The following is a 14879-nucleotide window of genomic DNA, read 5'->3' as shown; positions in this document are numbered from 1 at the left end:
AGAGTCCAGCACAGAATACCTAACTCACTGTTGCAGATTATAGATCCTATCAAGGCAAGAACTGAAATGAGCCCTTTGAATGTCTGGGATTTGGGGTAAGTTCTCTTTACCTCTTCACCCCAATCCTTGAGCAACAACAATTTCCTTGTTGAGTCAATGTAATGGATTCAATCTTTTGTGTGAGCTTCACTTCCATCAAGCCCAAGCCTCATGTAATGATCTCCAGGTCTGCTTTCTACTAGGGTTGCCACCATATTGTCCCTCTTTTGCACAAAGCAAACCTGTGCATTTTAAAAAGCTTCTATTTATTTCTCCAACTAGAAAATACACCTTCATTCAACTCCTCTGCCAAACTGAACAATAAAAATAATAAATGAGAGACCTGAAGACTCCATGTGGACTTTTAAAATGTTTCAGCAAAGGTGACCCTGAAAAATTACTATGGCATGTTATCAGTTAGTTCACACCATGTAGAAAAATGAAGCTAAATGTTCCTCTATTCTGTCCAGTTTTATATCTCATAAATCTAGCTAAAATGCTTCATTGCTTCATTGGAAATACATATGGTAATATCTAGACAGACTTATATTATGTATATTCACTTTTGGGGGTCTTAGTGGACATTTTAAATGTTCAGGCCACCAGTACAGATAATATGCTCAAGATGACAAATTATTTCAATAATACTTAATATGAGGAAAGTTAGTCTCATACTTGCAGGATGGGGATAGGAACCTCAGATTCTTTCTAATGCTGTAAAACTCATAAGGCTAAAACTAAACAGACTTTTAAATGCTTAAGATGAAAGTCTTTCTTTGAGAAATGTTCAACCCATGAGGCTAAATCTGACACAAAATATTCATCATCATAATTTAAATTTTAATATACGGCCTATTTAAAGGCTTCATACTTCAAAAGCTTTTCACATTTATTATGTCACTCCATCTTAATTAAGAACTAAAATATTAGGCTAGGTTACACCTTTGGATTGTTATAGAAATTAGGCTTATACTCCTTAGAAATAACTGTATTTTCCTAATAACCATATAAACATGTTAATGTATAATTTAGTCACAATAATTACATTTGACTTACCAGTTTTACAAAGGCAAGAAGTTCTGTGGCTTAAAATCTTTTTTTTTTCCTAGAGTAATGTTATACAGAATTGAGTAAAAGATACTTTTAAATTAAACTCTAAAGTTTTTTTTTATTAAAAATGTTAAATAAAATTTGTAAAAGATAGTAATGAGAGTTCTATATAACTTGTATCCAGTTTAACCTACTGCTAGTATCTTAACCATTACACCATTATCAGAACTAAGAAATTGACATTGTTAGTATGCTATTAACTAAAGACTTTACTTGGTTTTACTAGCTTTTAACTAATGTCATTTTTGTGTTCCAAGATCCAATCCAGATTTCCACACTGTATTTGTCAGGATAAGATTGAGGTCACAATTTTTTTATTGAGAATACATAGAGTAATAGAGAAATGATGTGCGTTTCTCAGTGTATTATATCAGGAGGTGCATGAGGTCATATTTCTTATTAATTGTGATATGTAACTCAATCATTTAGTTAAGGTGGTCTGCTGGATTTCTCTGTGGAAAGTTTCTATCTTCCCCTTGCAAGAAACACATTTATTTATTTACTTTAATTAATTTTAATTAGAAGATAATTAAAATATTATGATTGTTTTTGCTATACATCAACATGAACTAGCCACAGGTATACATGCGTTTCCCCATCCTGAAACCCCTCCCACCTTCCTCCCCTATGTATCCCTCTGAGTTGTCCCAGAGCTTTGAGGGCCCTGCTTCATGCATTGAACTTGCACTGGCCATGTATTCTACATATGGTAATGTACATGTTTTAATGCTATTCTCTCAAATCATCTCACCCTCGCCTTCTCCCACTGAGTCCAAAAGTCTTTTCTTCACATCTGAGGAGACACATTTAGACTATATATAAATGACTAGTCTCTACTCAAACTTTGATCCAGTAATTTAGCATATAATGTGAGTATCTTGTCTTCAATAATTATTACTTTGAAGCTCTAATGCTTCAAAGTAATTTCTGCTGCCATCACCCTTCTACATTTGGTTATTGGAATTCTTCCATAACAGTGTCCCTGCTTCCTCACATATCTATCTATCTATCTATTCCATTACTTAATATCGGTCGGTACATGCTCACAGATATTTATTTCACTATTTGGGTTAAAACTCAATATTGTACTTATTTTGTTGCTCAAATAGGTCGAGTTCTGACCAGTAAGAGCACTTCCAGGTTGGTTCCTATTTCCTTCTGTCATGCCTTTATATCAGGGGTCAATAAACTATGGCCTACATGTTAAATGTGTCCCTCTGTCAATTTTTATAAATAAAGATTTATTGGAACTTAGCCGTGTGTGTGTGTGTGTGTGTGTGTGTGTGTGTGTGTGAGTCGCTGAGCAGTGTTCAACTCTTTGCAACCCCATGGACTGTAGCCCACCAGGCTCCTTTGTCCATGGAATTCTCCAGGCAATAATACTGGATTGGACTGTCATACCCATTATTTATTTATTATCTATTGAAGCTGCTGACCTACAGTGGTGGAATTTAGTAGTTGTAACAAAGATTACATGCCTGCTGCAAATCTGACAGTATTCACTATCTGGCTTTTTATAGTAAAAGTTTGTCAATACTTGCCCTAAAGATTTTTTTTAAATTATAAACTTTGGACAGTGTCCAAAATACATTTGTTTGTCCCATTTGAGGTAGTTCATTCATAATATAGAACCCTGAATACATATTTTTCTAACTTGGTTATAACATTCTTTATGTTAAGGATTTACTTTTCATGAAAAGGAAGGAGTGTGTTGTCAATGTTCTCTTGGAATGAGTTCAGTACATGTATAAGAGAATAAACTATCAAGGTTAAGAATGTGACGGGGAGAAAAAGGTAAAAAATTACTAGTGCAGGGAGAAAAATAGTTAATCTATCTTTCTCCATGAGTTCTAAAGTTTTTTCTACACATGCAAAAGGCTTTACTACCTTGTCCTCATAATAATAAAAAGTAATATTTTCCAAAGGTGTCTGATCAATATTCATTGTTGTCTTGACTACATTGGACACTTATTTCATCATCATACTTAACAGTCTTCAGATGTTTTATCAATAGATCTATCTGAATGAGACCTTCAAATCGTGCATATTGATTTTAAGCATATTTATTATGCAATGCACCAATGCCTGAATTATATCAAACAGTGTATCAGTGGTCAAAATCCATTTTTTGGAAGGATTATGACATTCTTGTAATCATATTTGTGAAACCAATTTTTTTAACTTGGAAGAACAAAAGTTGGGTTTGTTCTATTAAAGAGAAAGCATTTTATCTAAACTAGCAGAGGTTATATCCAGGGCAACATCAGTGGTGAGAAGGTTATTATGATTAGAAGATTTTTTTTAAAAAAAGCCCAGTTACATTTCATAGAAAGCTTGCTTCATTTGGGTAGCAGGAGGTTCTGCCTCATATGTCCATTAAGTAGACTATACTTCTTTCCTCTAAAATGTCAACATCCTTAAGCTTGTTCTAAGCAGAGGTTCTGAAACTAAGTTAATGGGCCATAAGGATGCTGAGGCACAACTTCTAAAAATCATATGCATAACTCTGTGTACATGCAGATGTATGTATATTTTTCTAAAGGTAAGATACCCTATTTATCAGATTCTTAGATAGGCAGAGATTCAAAGGAGATTAAGAAAAATTAACCTCAATTAGTCTAAAATTGAAGATAGTTACCTAATTTTTGTCCTCCATATAGGACTTTGACGTCATTGTATGAAATTTTTACCTTTATGCTACTCTGCTACCTCTTGAACCAACTGCCATTGTTGACTAGAAAAAAATTGACATTTAATTTCAACTAATTCCTGAGCTACTAAAAGAAGAAAAGTAGGTAGATGGTAGACAAAGGGAAATACTAGGAAGTACAAGTCTTACTCATAAGTGGTATTCAAATGCTGACATTAAGAATTTAGGAAAAAAAATGGCAGAATATTAAAAAAAGTTTAATCTTACACCAAAATACTAGTTGTTATCTGTATTTATCATAAAAATATATAAATATTACTGGGCAATTTGATAAAACCTCTTGATACAATGAGGGGTCAGAGTGCTGGAGAAAAAATTAAGAGAAAGACTCATTGTGAAGTTGAGAACATGGCTGTTCTTCCATTAAACTCAGGTAATTATAAACTGTTAAAGATACTTTTGGACAATAATCAAATTACAAAATCACTGTCACAAAACCTATAAATCTTAAAATCAACCAATCACTTGCAAAAACTGAAGTTTCCTGAAAGCCTAATATCTTTTAAAATGTAATTTCTCTTGACTTTCAGCCTTTACCTGCTTCTTAAAACCTATTTCCACTTCAGGTCTTCAAAACTGAATTTTCATTTATAGCAGCAACTATTTTTTGTTTGTTTCTGACATAAGTAATTCATTGTTTGTAACCAGTAGGTAGATTCATTCATGTGACAATACCTTTGAAGAAAAGCCCTTGAACCCAATTCCTCACTAAACATTTTTTGTTACATTTACAAAGTTTATAATAATGCCCTTCTCTGTTTAACACAGGTATTTTTCAGGAGTAATCAACACCTTCCTTTATTATGATAAAAATGTAAGCTTATCATAATAAAAAGATATTAATTAATAATTAATGATCATTAACCAAAATATACTTTGGAAATAATGGGGAACAAGAAGATACAGGGGGACTCTTCAGAAAATCATAAAGGAGGGCTGCCATTCATATCATAAGATAAATTTATATTATCTATGCTTGCCAGCCTGTATAATTTAATTGACACTAAACCCCACCAAACCATTAAGGGACCTTCTTCATCCTTTTGTCAGAAAATTAAAAATCCTAATATGGTTGTGTTACTGAAAGAAATCTTTCATATTACAAAAGGAAAAAAAATGCAGATCACTGAGAATATAAAAGAAAAAGTGAGAAGTCAGTATGTATCATTTCTTTCTATCTCCTTGGATACAATTTCTTTGAAGCTAAGTATTTTAGGCAGATGTGTTTAATATACTGCTCAATAAAAAGTTCATTATGCTTGATCATTAACAAAAGCCCCTAAAGCCTCAGAAAAACTAAATACAATGAAAGAAGATAATTAACAAAGGAAAAGTCACAGTTTTAGTCACTACTTCTACTGAATACTGCTATAGTATTTGAAATTTCAGATTTCTCATAGTATGAAAGCTTTCCTTTGGAAAATTTGGATGAGTAAACAATTAACTATATCAAATAGATAGCCAAATATTTATATATTCACATAAATATTTTCCATGCACACCTGCACATTTTGGCTAAAAACCATGAGCAAAAGGCAGTATTTAACATTGAAGTTGAATGAGGAAATGGGATTTATTCAACAATTACTTATTAAGTACAATTTATTATGTAAGTACCATACATCTGGAAAATTCAGCAGTGGTCACAGGACTGGAAAAGGTCAGTTTTCATTCCAATCCCAAAGAGAGGCAATGCCAAAGAATGCTCAAACTACCACACAATTTCACTCATCTTACACACTAGCAAAATAGTGTTCAAAATTCTCCAAGCCAGGCTTTAGCAGTACATGGACCATGAACTTCCAGATGTTCAAGCTGGATTTAGAAAAGGCAGAGGAACCAGAGATCAAATTGCCAACATCTGCTGGATCATTGAAAAAGCGAGAGTTCCAGAAAAACATCTACTTTTGCTTTATTGACTACGCCAAAGCCTTTGACTGTGTGGATCAGAACAAACTGTGGAAAATTCTGAAAGAGATGGGAATACCAGACCACCTCACTTGCCTCCTGAAAAGTCGGTATGCATGTCAAGAAGCAACAGTTAGAACTGGACATGGAACAACAGACTGGTTCCAAATAGGGAAAGGAGTACATCAAGGCTGTATATTGTCACCCTGCTTATTTATCTGATATGCAGAGTACATCATGCGAAATGCTGGGCTGGATGAAGCACAAGCTGGAATCAAGATTGCTGGGAGAAATATCAATAACTTCAGATATGCAGATGACACCACCCTTATGGCAGAAAGTGAAGAACTAAAGAGCCTCTTGATGAAAGTGAAAGACGAGAGTGAAAAAGTTGGCTTAAAACTCAACATTCAGAAAACTAAGATCATGACATCCGGTCCCATCTCTTCATGGCAAATAGATGGGGAAACAACGGAATCAGTGAGAGATTTTATTTGGGGAGCTCCAAAATCACTGTATGGATGTGAGAGTTGGACTGTGAAGAGAGCTGAGCACCGAAGAATTGATGCTTTTGAACTATGGTGTTGGAGAAGACTCTTGAGAGTCCCTTGGACTGCAAGGAGATCCAACCATTCCATTCTAAAGGAGATCAGTTCTGGGTATACTTTGGAAGGAATAATGCTAAAGCTGAAACTCCAGTACTTTGGCCACCTCATGCAGAGAGTTGACTCATTGGAAAATACTCTGATGCTGGGAGGGATTGGGGGCAGGAGGAGAAGAGGACAACAGAGGATGAGATGGCTGGATGGCATCACCGACTCAATGGACATGAGTCTGAGTGAACTCCGGTAGTTGGTGATGGACAGGGAGGCCTGGTATGCTGTGATTCATGGGGTCACAAAGAGTCGGACACGACTGAGCAACTCAACTGAACTGAACTGAAAATCACTGCAGATGGTGACTACAGCCATGAAATTAAAAGATGTTTGCTCCTTGGAAGAAAAGCTATGACCAACTTAGATAGACAGCATATTAAATAGCAGAGACACTTTACCAACAAAGGTCCATCTAGTGAAAGCTATGGTTTTTCCAGTGGTCATGTATGCATGTGAGAGTTGGACTATAAAGAAAGCTAGACCAAAGAATTGATGCTTTTGAAGTATGGCATTGGAGAAGACTCTTGAGGGTTCCTTGGACTGCAAGGACATCCAACCAGGAAATCAGTCCTGAATATTCACTGGAAGGACTGATGCTGAAGCTGAACTCCAATACTTGGCCACCTGATGTGAAGAACTGACTCACTGGAAAAGACCCTGATGCTGGGAAAGATTGAATGCAGGAGCAGAAGGGGATGACAGAGAATGAGATGGTTGGATGGCATCACCGACATGATGGACATGAGTTTGAGTAGGCTCTGGGAGTTGGTGATGGACAGGAAAGCCTGATGTGCTACAGTCCATGGGGTCTCAAAGAATAGAACACGACTGAGCAACTGAACTGAACTGACCACACTCTGTGCCGACTGGAGTCAGTTCAAGTTGGTAATTTATTTAAAGAATGATTCAAATCTTCCGTGTGGTTTATCATTTTCCATAAGTGAGTTAGATTTTCACTGCCTTAACTTTGTAGGAGGAAAACAAAACTCAGTCATATCTTTCCTGTATCTCTACATTTAACCAAGAGGGGCAAGTTTTTCTATTAGGATACAGTTTTTCTCCTTAATAATCCTGAAGGATTCTAATACCTAAATCCTCTTAATGAACCACTTCTCTTCTCGTAACTGAAATTAAGTTTCAAGTGATGTTGCTGAGAAATATATATAAATTAACAAATATATAAAGTTTGAAAGTATGTCAACCTAAAGGTTGAGTGTTGTAGGAACAGTAAAATATTATGATTCATAAATGGTTTACTCTATTTGCTAATAAAGTTTTTAAAGTAAGGTTAAAAATGAATCAGAGCCTACTAATGAGTTAATAAAAAATTTAGTGATGAAAACTATGACTTCGTAAGAAAATTATTTTTATTCCATGAGTTACTATTTTTTTAATACTCATAAGATCGTATGTATGTGTGTCTTTGTGGGTCAGCAGAAATAGTATGACTGACCATGTAAGTCACAATATTTAGTTATGAAGAATGTACCTTGCTGTGTTGAGGATACATCTAATGATCTCTCTTCATTTTGGTTTCTCTCTCCCAGACAGTATAAAGTGCGCAGAGTTAGTGGACAAGTTTTACGTGTAGTTTTGTCTCTATTACAAACTAGCATAGTGATACTGATCAAATCCATTAACCTCTCCAAGGTTCCATTTTATTGTCTAAAAAATGAAGAAGCTGGAAGAGAAGATCTTTGAAGTTCCTTCCTCCTTCAAGGGCTATGATCATAAATGAGATAGATTTTTCTGAATTGTATCACACAGACTAAATTTTCAGTTTAAAATATAAAAATATAAAAATACTCAAATCAATGAACATTTATTTTAGTATGAAATAGGAAACTTTAAAGGATGGAATGGCTTAAATACCTAACCAATAAATAATCATGATTTGAACTAAAAATCAATTAATTAATCTAAATTAATTTTGAGGGACTTAAAGGGAAATCATCAATATGACCTTTCTTGAGCTCTGAAATATTTTACAAGCCTTTGAAGATGAAAAGAAAGCCAAGAGTTAGAGATAATATCCATAAGACCTTTGAGCCAAATTAAATGGTCATGCAGACAGCATTTACACCCGCTCCTTAAAGTCTCCCCTTGAGTTATTCCTCTTTCTTTCCACTCTTCCATCCCTAAACTATCTGCTTTATTTTCACACTGCTCCAGACTGCCACTTTTTCTTTATTTAAACTCTAATAGCAACTAAACCCTGGACTCCTAACTTTGAGACTAATCCATTTTATTTGACATCTGTAGGTTTCCAAAGAAACTAAACTTTAAGTAAACCCAAACTATGTCTTCTATACTCATTCCTACCACAGGTTTTCATTTCATTGTTGGCTAGTGCATTCTGGTGGTCACACAGCAGCATCAGAACATCGAATAATCCATGGTTAGATTAAGAGAGAAACAGAGACAGAGAGAGGAACTGAAAAGTAGAACTGACTCTCCTTTTACTTGGCTCTTCATGAGATCTAATGTATTCTATGTTCAACCTCTTTCTTTTCCCACACCCTCACATCTTATTTTAGGCCTTATCATTTGACACCTGGGCTTTTTAAAAGCTTTCTAATTATGTTGTCACTATCTGTTCCTGCTAATCCCATTAAAATGAATGCATGTCACCCTCGAAGTAAAAATCTAGCCTTTCAAGACCCAAATCAAATTTCCTATATTTTTTGTAGCCTTAACTAGACCACTCTCTAAAATGGCTCTGCTTCCTTGGAACTAATTTTATCTCTGTTTTCTTAGCATGTCTTATTCAGAAATTAGCTGAATATGATATGATAAAACTTATATTTTCTCACATAATACATTAATCTTGAACATTTTTATGTATCTCTGTAACCAGATAGTAAGTCTAGAACGTTCTTATAATATAGTACATGTCTGTTGATTTGATGTATTTTATTCCTTGGACAGGAATAAAATGGATATTTGACTTTGTATAGAATGAATAAATAACATCTTTTTGGCACACTGTGGTAGAAAAATGAACCCAAAAGTTTAACCTCAAAGGTAATTGTGATTTATATGGATTAAGGCAAGTAAAATTATGTTAGGCTTTGTGGATTAACATCATGAGAAGAGGAAGTCTATTTTGGTTGAGAGAGAAAATTTTCCTAACTGCAATTAGGAACAAATCAGGGATTAATGATGCATTATATTCTAGAGCTTTAACTGATAAGCACCAAGAAATGACTTTTTCAACTTGAAACGATTTGCAAAATATTATTTCTATACTTTTCTCCATGCACAGAGCATAATGAAAACTGGGTCTCCTATTCAGAAAATTCAATATTTATTCTAATGTGAATTGTTGAGTTATGAGAATATTTCATACACTCCAAAAGAGCATAAAATCTACCTCTGCTAATTAGTTTCTCTATGAAAGCCTTTCAGACAATTATAGGCTACCGGTACTGGTCAATGCTTTAGATGTTTTTCATTAAAGATATAGTGTCGCTACCAGATGAATTGCTTCATATAAAAGCACTTACCACAAAGCACTATAATGGAAGGTTAAGTGGTATAGTTAATTACTAATTTCAACCCCATTACCTATATTTTGCAGTGCAGGCACTTAAAAAGGAACCAAATATAGTCAATTGGTTCCCACTTTCCTGATTACAGGATTTAGTGGTAAAAGCATTGGTCCAGCTGTTTTTCTAATGAATAATAATCAAAAACCTTTTAAAATAAAAATGCTCATACTACAAACCAATATAAAAGAGATATCCTAAACATTTCTATTGAATTTATATATACCATCACTTTGTTCTAAAAACTTTAATCTAGGTGACACGTACTTACAAATCTGTATTCAGTCTTCATAGCACTGTTGCCAATGAAGCTCCGAGAGAAAAGGTATTTAAAATTTTCATGGCTTATTTCCTATCTCAATATCATGCTGAAATGCAGGCAGAGCAGATGATTAATAAAATGCTTGATGACAACCATGGTGACTCCCCTGAGTTTTTTACATGCTGTTCATTAACTTTTTATATGTATATATCAAAATTCCTCACAACTGCTCTAATTTCCTTGAGGGCAGATTCAGTGGTTTACCCTTGCTTATATCCTTCAGAAGAACTGCAACTTTGCTCACCTTTGATTTATTAATTATATCTAAAACACTTTTTGCTGGAAGGACTCTTAGAATCTTTGACTAAATATAAAAGGTGAAATCGAAACTGAGTATTTCTCGAGATTTGCTCCTTAATTATCATGATTTTGCCAGCTTCTGATTTTTAAATATATTTTATATTGAGAAAATATTTAATTGGTACATAAGACATTATATGTGTAAAAATATAAGCCTAGAAAAAAATACAAATACTTGTTAAGTTTTCATTACAGTCCTTTGTGGTGAGTGCTTTTATATAAGTTTTATAAGTTAATTAATACTGCTCCAGTCTCAGCTACTAGTATTCAAATTGGACATTAACAGGCCACAAAACGGATTCATTGGAAAAGACCCTGATGCTGGGAAAGATTGAAGGCAGGAGGAGAAGAGGATTGCAGAGGATGAGATGGCTGGATGGCATCACTGACTCAATGGACATGAGTTTGAGTGAACTCTGGGAGTTGGTGATGGACAGGGAAGCCTGGGGTGCTACAGTCCATGGGGTTGTAGAGAGTCGGACATGACTGGGCGACCGAACTGACTGATGCCACAAAAAGACAGAGGTCATCCTTTTTGGACTGTGCCTAGAATATAGTATCTGGTATGTACACAATTAAAGTGCTGATAATCAGATAAAATATTTTAAAATAATGAGGTATAAAAGTTTTTTAAAACATAAAATATTTATCTAAATGCATTATTAGTACATCAGAAAACTAGGTTCTGTTTACGAATGCTGGGGAAATGCATACTGTATTTCTCTTTTAGAGATTCAATATGGTATTAATATAAAGTCCAAGTGTAGATATTTTAAACTTAGTTTAACCCAGAAGTTCCCAAACTAATTTGAGGGTGGGGCTTCCTCTCTCCTGCCATAGGTCACCATTAACATCCTCTAGGGCAGGGTTCTTAAAGATACTGGTTTGGAAAGTGTAACAAGAGTGAAAAGTTAATGAACTAAGATAATTTTAATGAGCTAACTGGTGAAACCAAGTTAAGTTTCAAGAGGCAACTGCAGCACTGTAATATAAGAGTAACAGGATTTGTCCTTTTATAAGCTCAGGTCCACTGTTCACAGAGGACCACACCCCAGGGGCAGCGTCTAGACCTTATCCTACTTTATGTCTTCAGTGGTATCCAGTGCAATGATTTCCTCTCAGTAAATAGGTATTGTTAATCTGGATTTTAGATTAAAATCCAGTCGACTCCTGTTATTTCACTAAGGCTGCAGTTATTATAAAAATTACATTTCTATTAGAATTCAGTAAATGTGCTAAGGGTTAGCAGGGGCTATATAACACTGCATTCACATTTAAGTTACTTTGCTTCCAGATCTTCCATTCCTTTATCTTATTATCGTTGGTAACTGAAGGTGTGCATTCTCGTAATTGTGGTCTTAAGACCTGGATGATTCAAATGACATCAATTCAGGAAATATCTATTGTATCTACTAATTGACAGTATTTTAAAAGGTACTGGATGTATTATTAATGTGCTTGCCTATGAATTCTGTATTTTCAGAAGAAGACAGTATTTTATTACACTAAATTCAGTATATATTTGTAAAGCACAAGATTTACAGAATAGGTTTGAAGTGCAGCTTAAATATGTAGATGTTATAAATTATAAAAGGTCCCAGAGGGCATCACAGATATTTCATTTCATAATTATGTGTAACTACTAAGGAAAAGTGGTTTTTATTTTGTAAGTTAGTTACTTCCTTGAATTACTTCTTGCAAGAAACACATACTGTAATAGGGAAATTTCTATATAAGTTTTGGCAATCAATTTATTGTGCCAAATGAAATTTTCTTTTTTTAATCTTTTTTTCTACCATGCTATAAATCTGCTGCTATATATAAAACAGTTGTTTCCAAAAGAGGTGCGCAGAAAAATGAGACAATGTTTCTAGTAGTCTATTTTGTACTAAAATATGGAAAGGATAATAATTAGAGCAAAATACCTTTGTGCTTTAATTCGAATTTTACTTTAAAATGGCATTTTAAAAATTGAGAGTATATGCAATCACAAATAACTGGTTTAATTTCTAATCTACTGTCTGTTTCAGCAATAGTACTGACAAAACTCATTCATGATGAAGAAAGATAATTTTTATTTTATCAATAGTAAATTAACATTCATTTTACAGATTTGAAATGACTAATACTAGTATCACAGAATCTGTGTAAAACCCCATGGTTATGTGACAGTGAAAACAAACGTCATTTACTTACATGTTCTTATAACTGCTTATTTATGGTACTAGATAGAGTTCCTTTACTATTTCTATTTGTCCACACCTGCAGCTTTCATGAGTTTCAGCTATGTACCACCATCAAAGGAACTGTATCATCCTATTTTCTTCCAGAGAAAAGTGGTATAATATTCCCTCTCTTAGTTTTAAATTTTAACTTTGTTACTTTTGACAAAGCCTTTCCTTTGTTCAAACGCAAGGATCCAGTAAAAAGAGCTTTGACATGTTGTGCCTTTTATGTGTGCATTTTTCTAGTTTCACTGATGTCCGGAATTTTGCAAACTATAACGTGTGCCTTCAAGTTCTCCTATATAATGCCATTTGTACACTGTATCAAGAACAGTTTAGGATAGCATTACATTCACACGACTCTAACGTCCAATAAATACTTGATGGTTTCTCAGAAAACCCACAGTGGGGTGAAACGGACGCAAAACAATGCTTCGTTTTCGTTTGTTTTTCATAAACTCTTCCCCCAATCCACAGTCACTGGCTTACCTGCAGGGTAGCGCTCAATCACCGGCCAGCTGTCCACCTGTAACGTGGCATTGCCACCACTTCTCGTGAAACGGACTACATGGTATTTCCCATCGTTAATGATTGCATTGGACTCTTCGATGGCGATGTCATCTGTCCCAACATTAAATTTAACTCCAATTTTTCCTTGATGCTGGAAGAGAGTAGAGGAGTAAAAAGAGTTGAGTGAAGCTGTGCTGATTCATCAGTATTTAGTAAGGATTATTCAGGGTATCGCTCAAAAACATGCTTCAGAGCAACAGCTGCTCTTCTTCGATTTTATGTCTTAAAACTTGTGCTATGTTCTTGACATCTGGGTGAATCTGAAGCATCTCTCTCACGGATAATTAATATTTCAAAACACACGCTTTCAAGAGAATTGAGCCGCCTTCTTCCTAGGGGTTGCCACAGACAAGGTGCACAGCTGCCTGTGTGAAATGATATACTTTCATGTTCTTTAACATAGTTCCTTTAATCCATGTCTTCCATTTCACAAGAAAAATAAGGCTTGAAATTCCTCTTAATAACTGGTGAAATCAGAGCAATAAAGTCTAATTCTGAATATAATGTGGACAAAGGCTCACGATATAGAAAATCATCCTATAGAGTATGAATACACAGATAGGCATTTAGTGAGTGCAATCATTATTCACACACAGAAAATCTTCCTATGCTAAGAATCTGAAATTTGTTCAAATTATTTTACAGCTGATGAAATTATGATGCAGGAAGGTGCAATGACTTGTTCAAGGTCATATAATTAAAAAGAGGGATGCTAAAGTTAGAATTCAGTTCCCTCATTCTTAGCGTATATCTAAGCTAAGATGAAGTTAAGATATGGCTATCTAAAATTAACTCTCTGAATTATGCGAAGCAACATTACAAATTCTCAGTGCAAAATTTGTGGCTGTTAACTTTATACTTTCATTATACAAAGCACCAAAGAGAAACATGTGCTTATGCCCTCTGCCTTTGAGAAGCCTTCGCTAACAGCAGGGCTGTCAATTCTAGCATGAGTTCAGTTATTTTTAAAGCATGTGGATTTGCCCTTAATCAGTAACAGAGAACACTTGCACTGCAGGCCCTTGTCAGAGTACGTAACCTCAAATTGTTGGCAGCTCACCTTTTGTCAAACCTCAGTTGAGAGGAATAACATGGGGGAAAAGGGATGTAAAGGACACATAGTCCATCCATTCTGGCAGAAATTTAAAATCAGTACATCAGAAACCTGAAGATTTGGACCACATCCTCTTGACCTCTTGCTGGATTCTTATCATTGAACTAAGCAGCAAGAGTATGATATCAGCTTACACTGAGAGTTATTGTACTAATTTAAAAAAAATCTTGTATAACACTGCATTAATTGAAGAGAAGTATTTGAAGATGTTGTTTGGGACACTGATCATTGTCATTGTTCCCTTCTGTTTTTCTTATTCCTGTTTCTTAGGGTCCACAAAAGAGCTCTTTCCTGTAACAGGTTAGTACAGCTTTTATTTTTGTGTGTTTTGATTTGTTTTGTGCTTGATGGACAATATGACAAAATCACATTTCCAT

The 14879-nt window shown here is 34.6% G+C and overlaps 1 protein-coding gene across 9 annotated transcripts in view; it reads right to left on the bottom strand.

The window, feature by feature from the left end:
• Positions 1-14879, bottom strand: part of NRXN1 (neurexin 1) — a 1213874-nt gene that overhangs the window by 176168 nt on the left and 1022827 nt on the right. For all 9 annotated transcript variants that reach the window (XM_070292299.1, XM_069583366.1, XM_069583363.1 and 6 more), the window contains one exon: positions 13308-13479. In XM_070292299.1, coding sequence (XP_070148400.1) covers positions 13308-13479 — 172 coding nt within the window. The remainder of the gene's footprint in view (positions 1-13307; positions 13480-14879) is intronic.

The sequence above is a fragment of the Ovis canadensis genome, chromosome 3, assembly GCF_042477335.2.
Source record: "Ovis canadensis isolate MfBH-ARS-UI-01 breed Bighorn chromosome 3, ARS-UI_OviCan_v2, whole genome shotgun sequence".
NCBI lineage: Eukaryota > Metazoa > Chordata > Mammalia > Artiodactyla > Bovidae > Ovis > Ovis canadensis.
The sequence above is the reverse complement of the archived record's forward strand: the minus strand, read 5'-3'. Positions and strand labels throughout refer to the sequence as shown.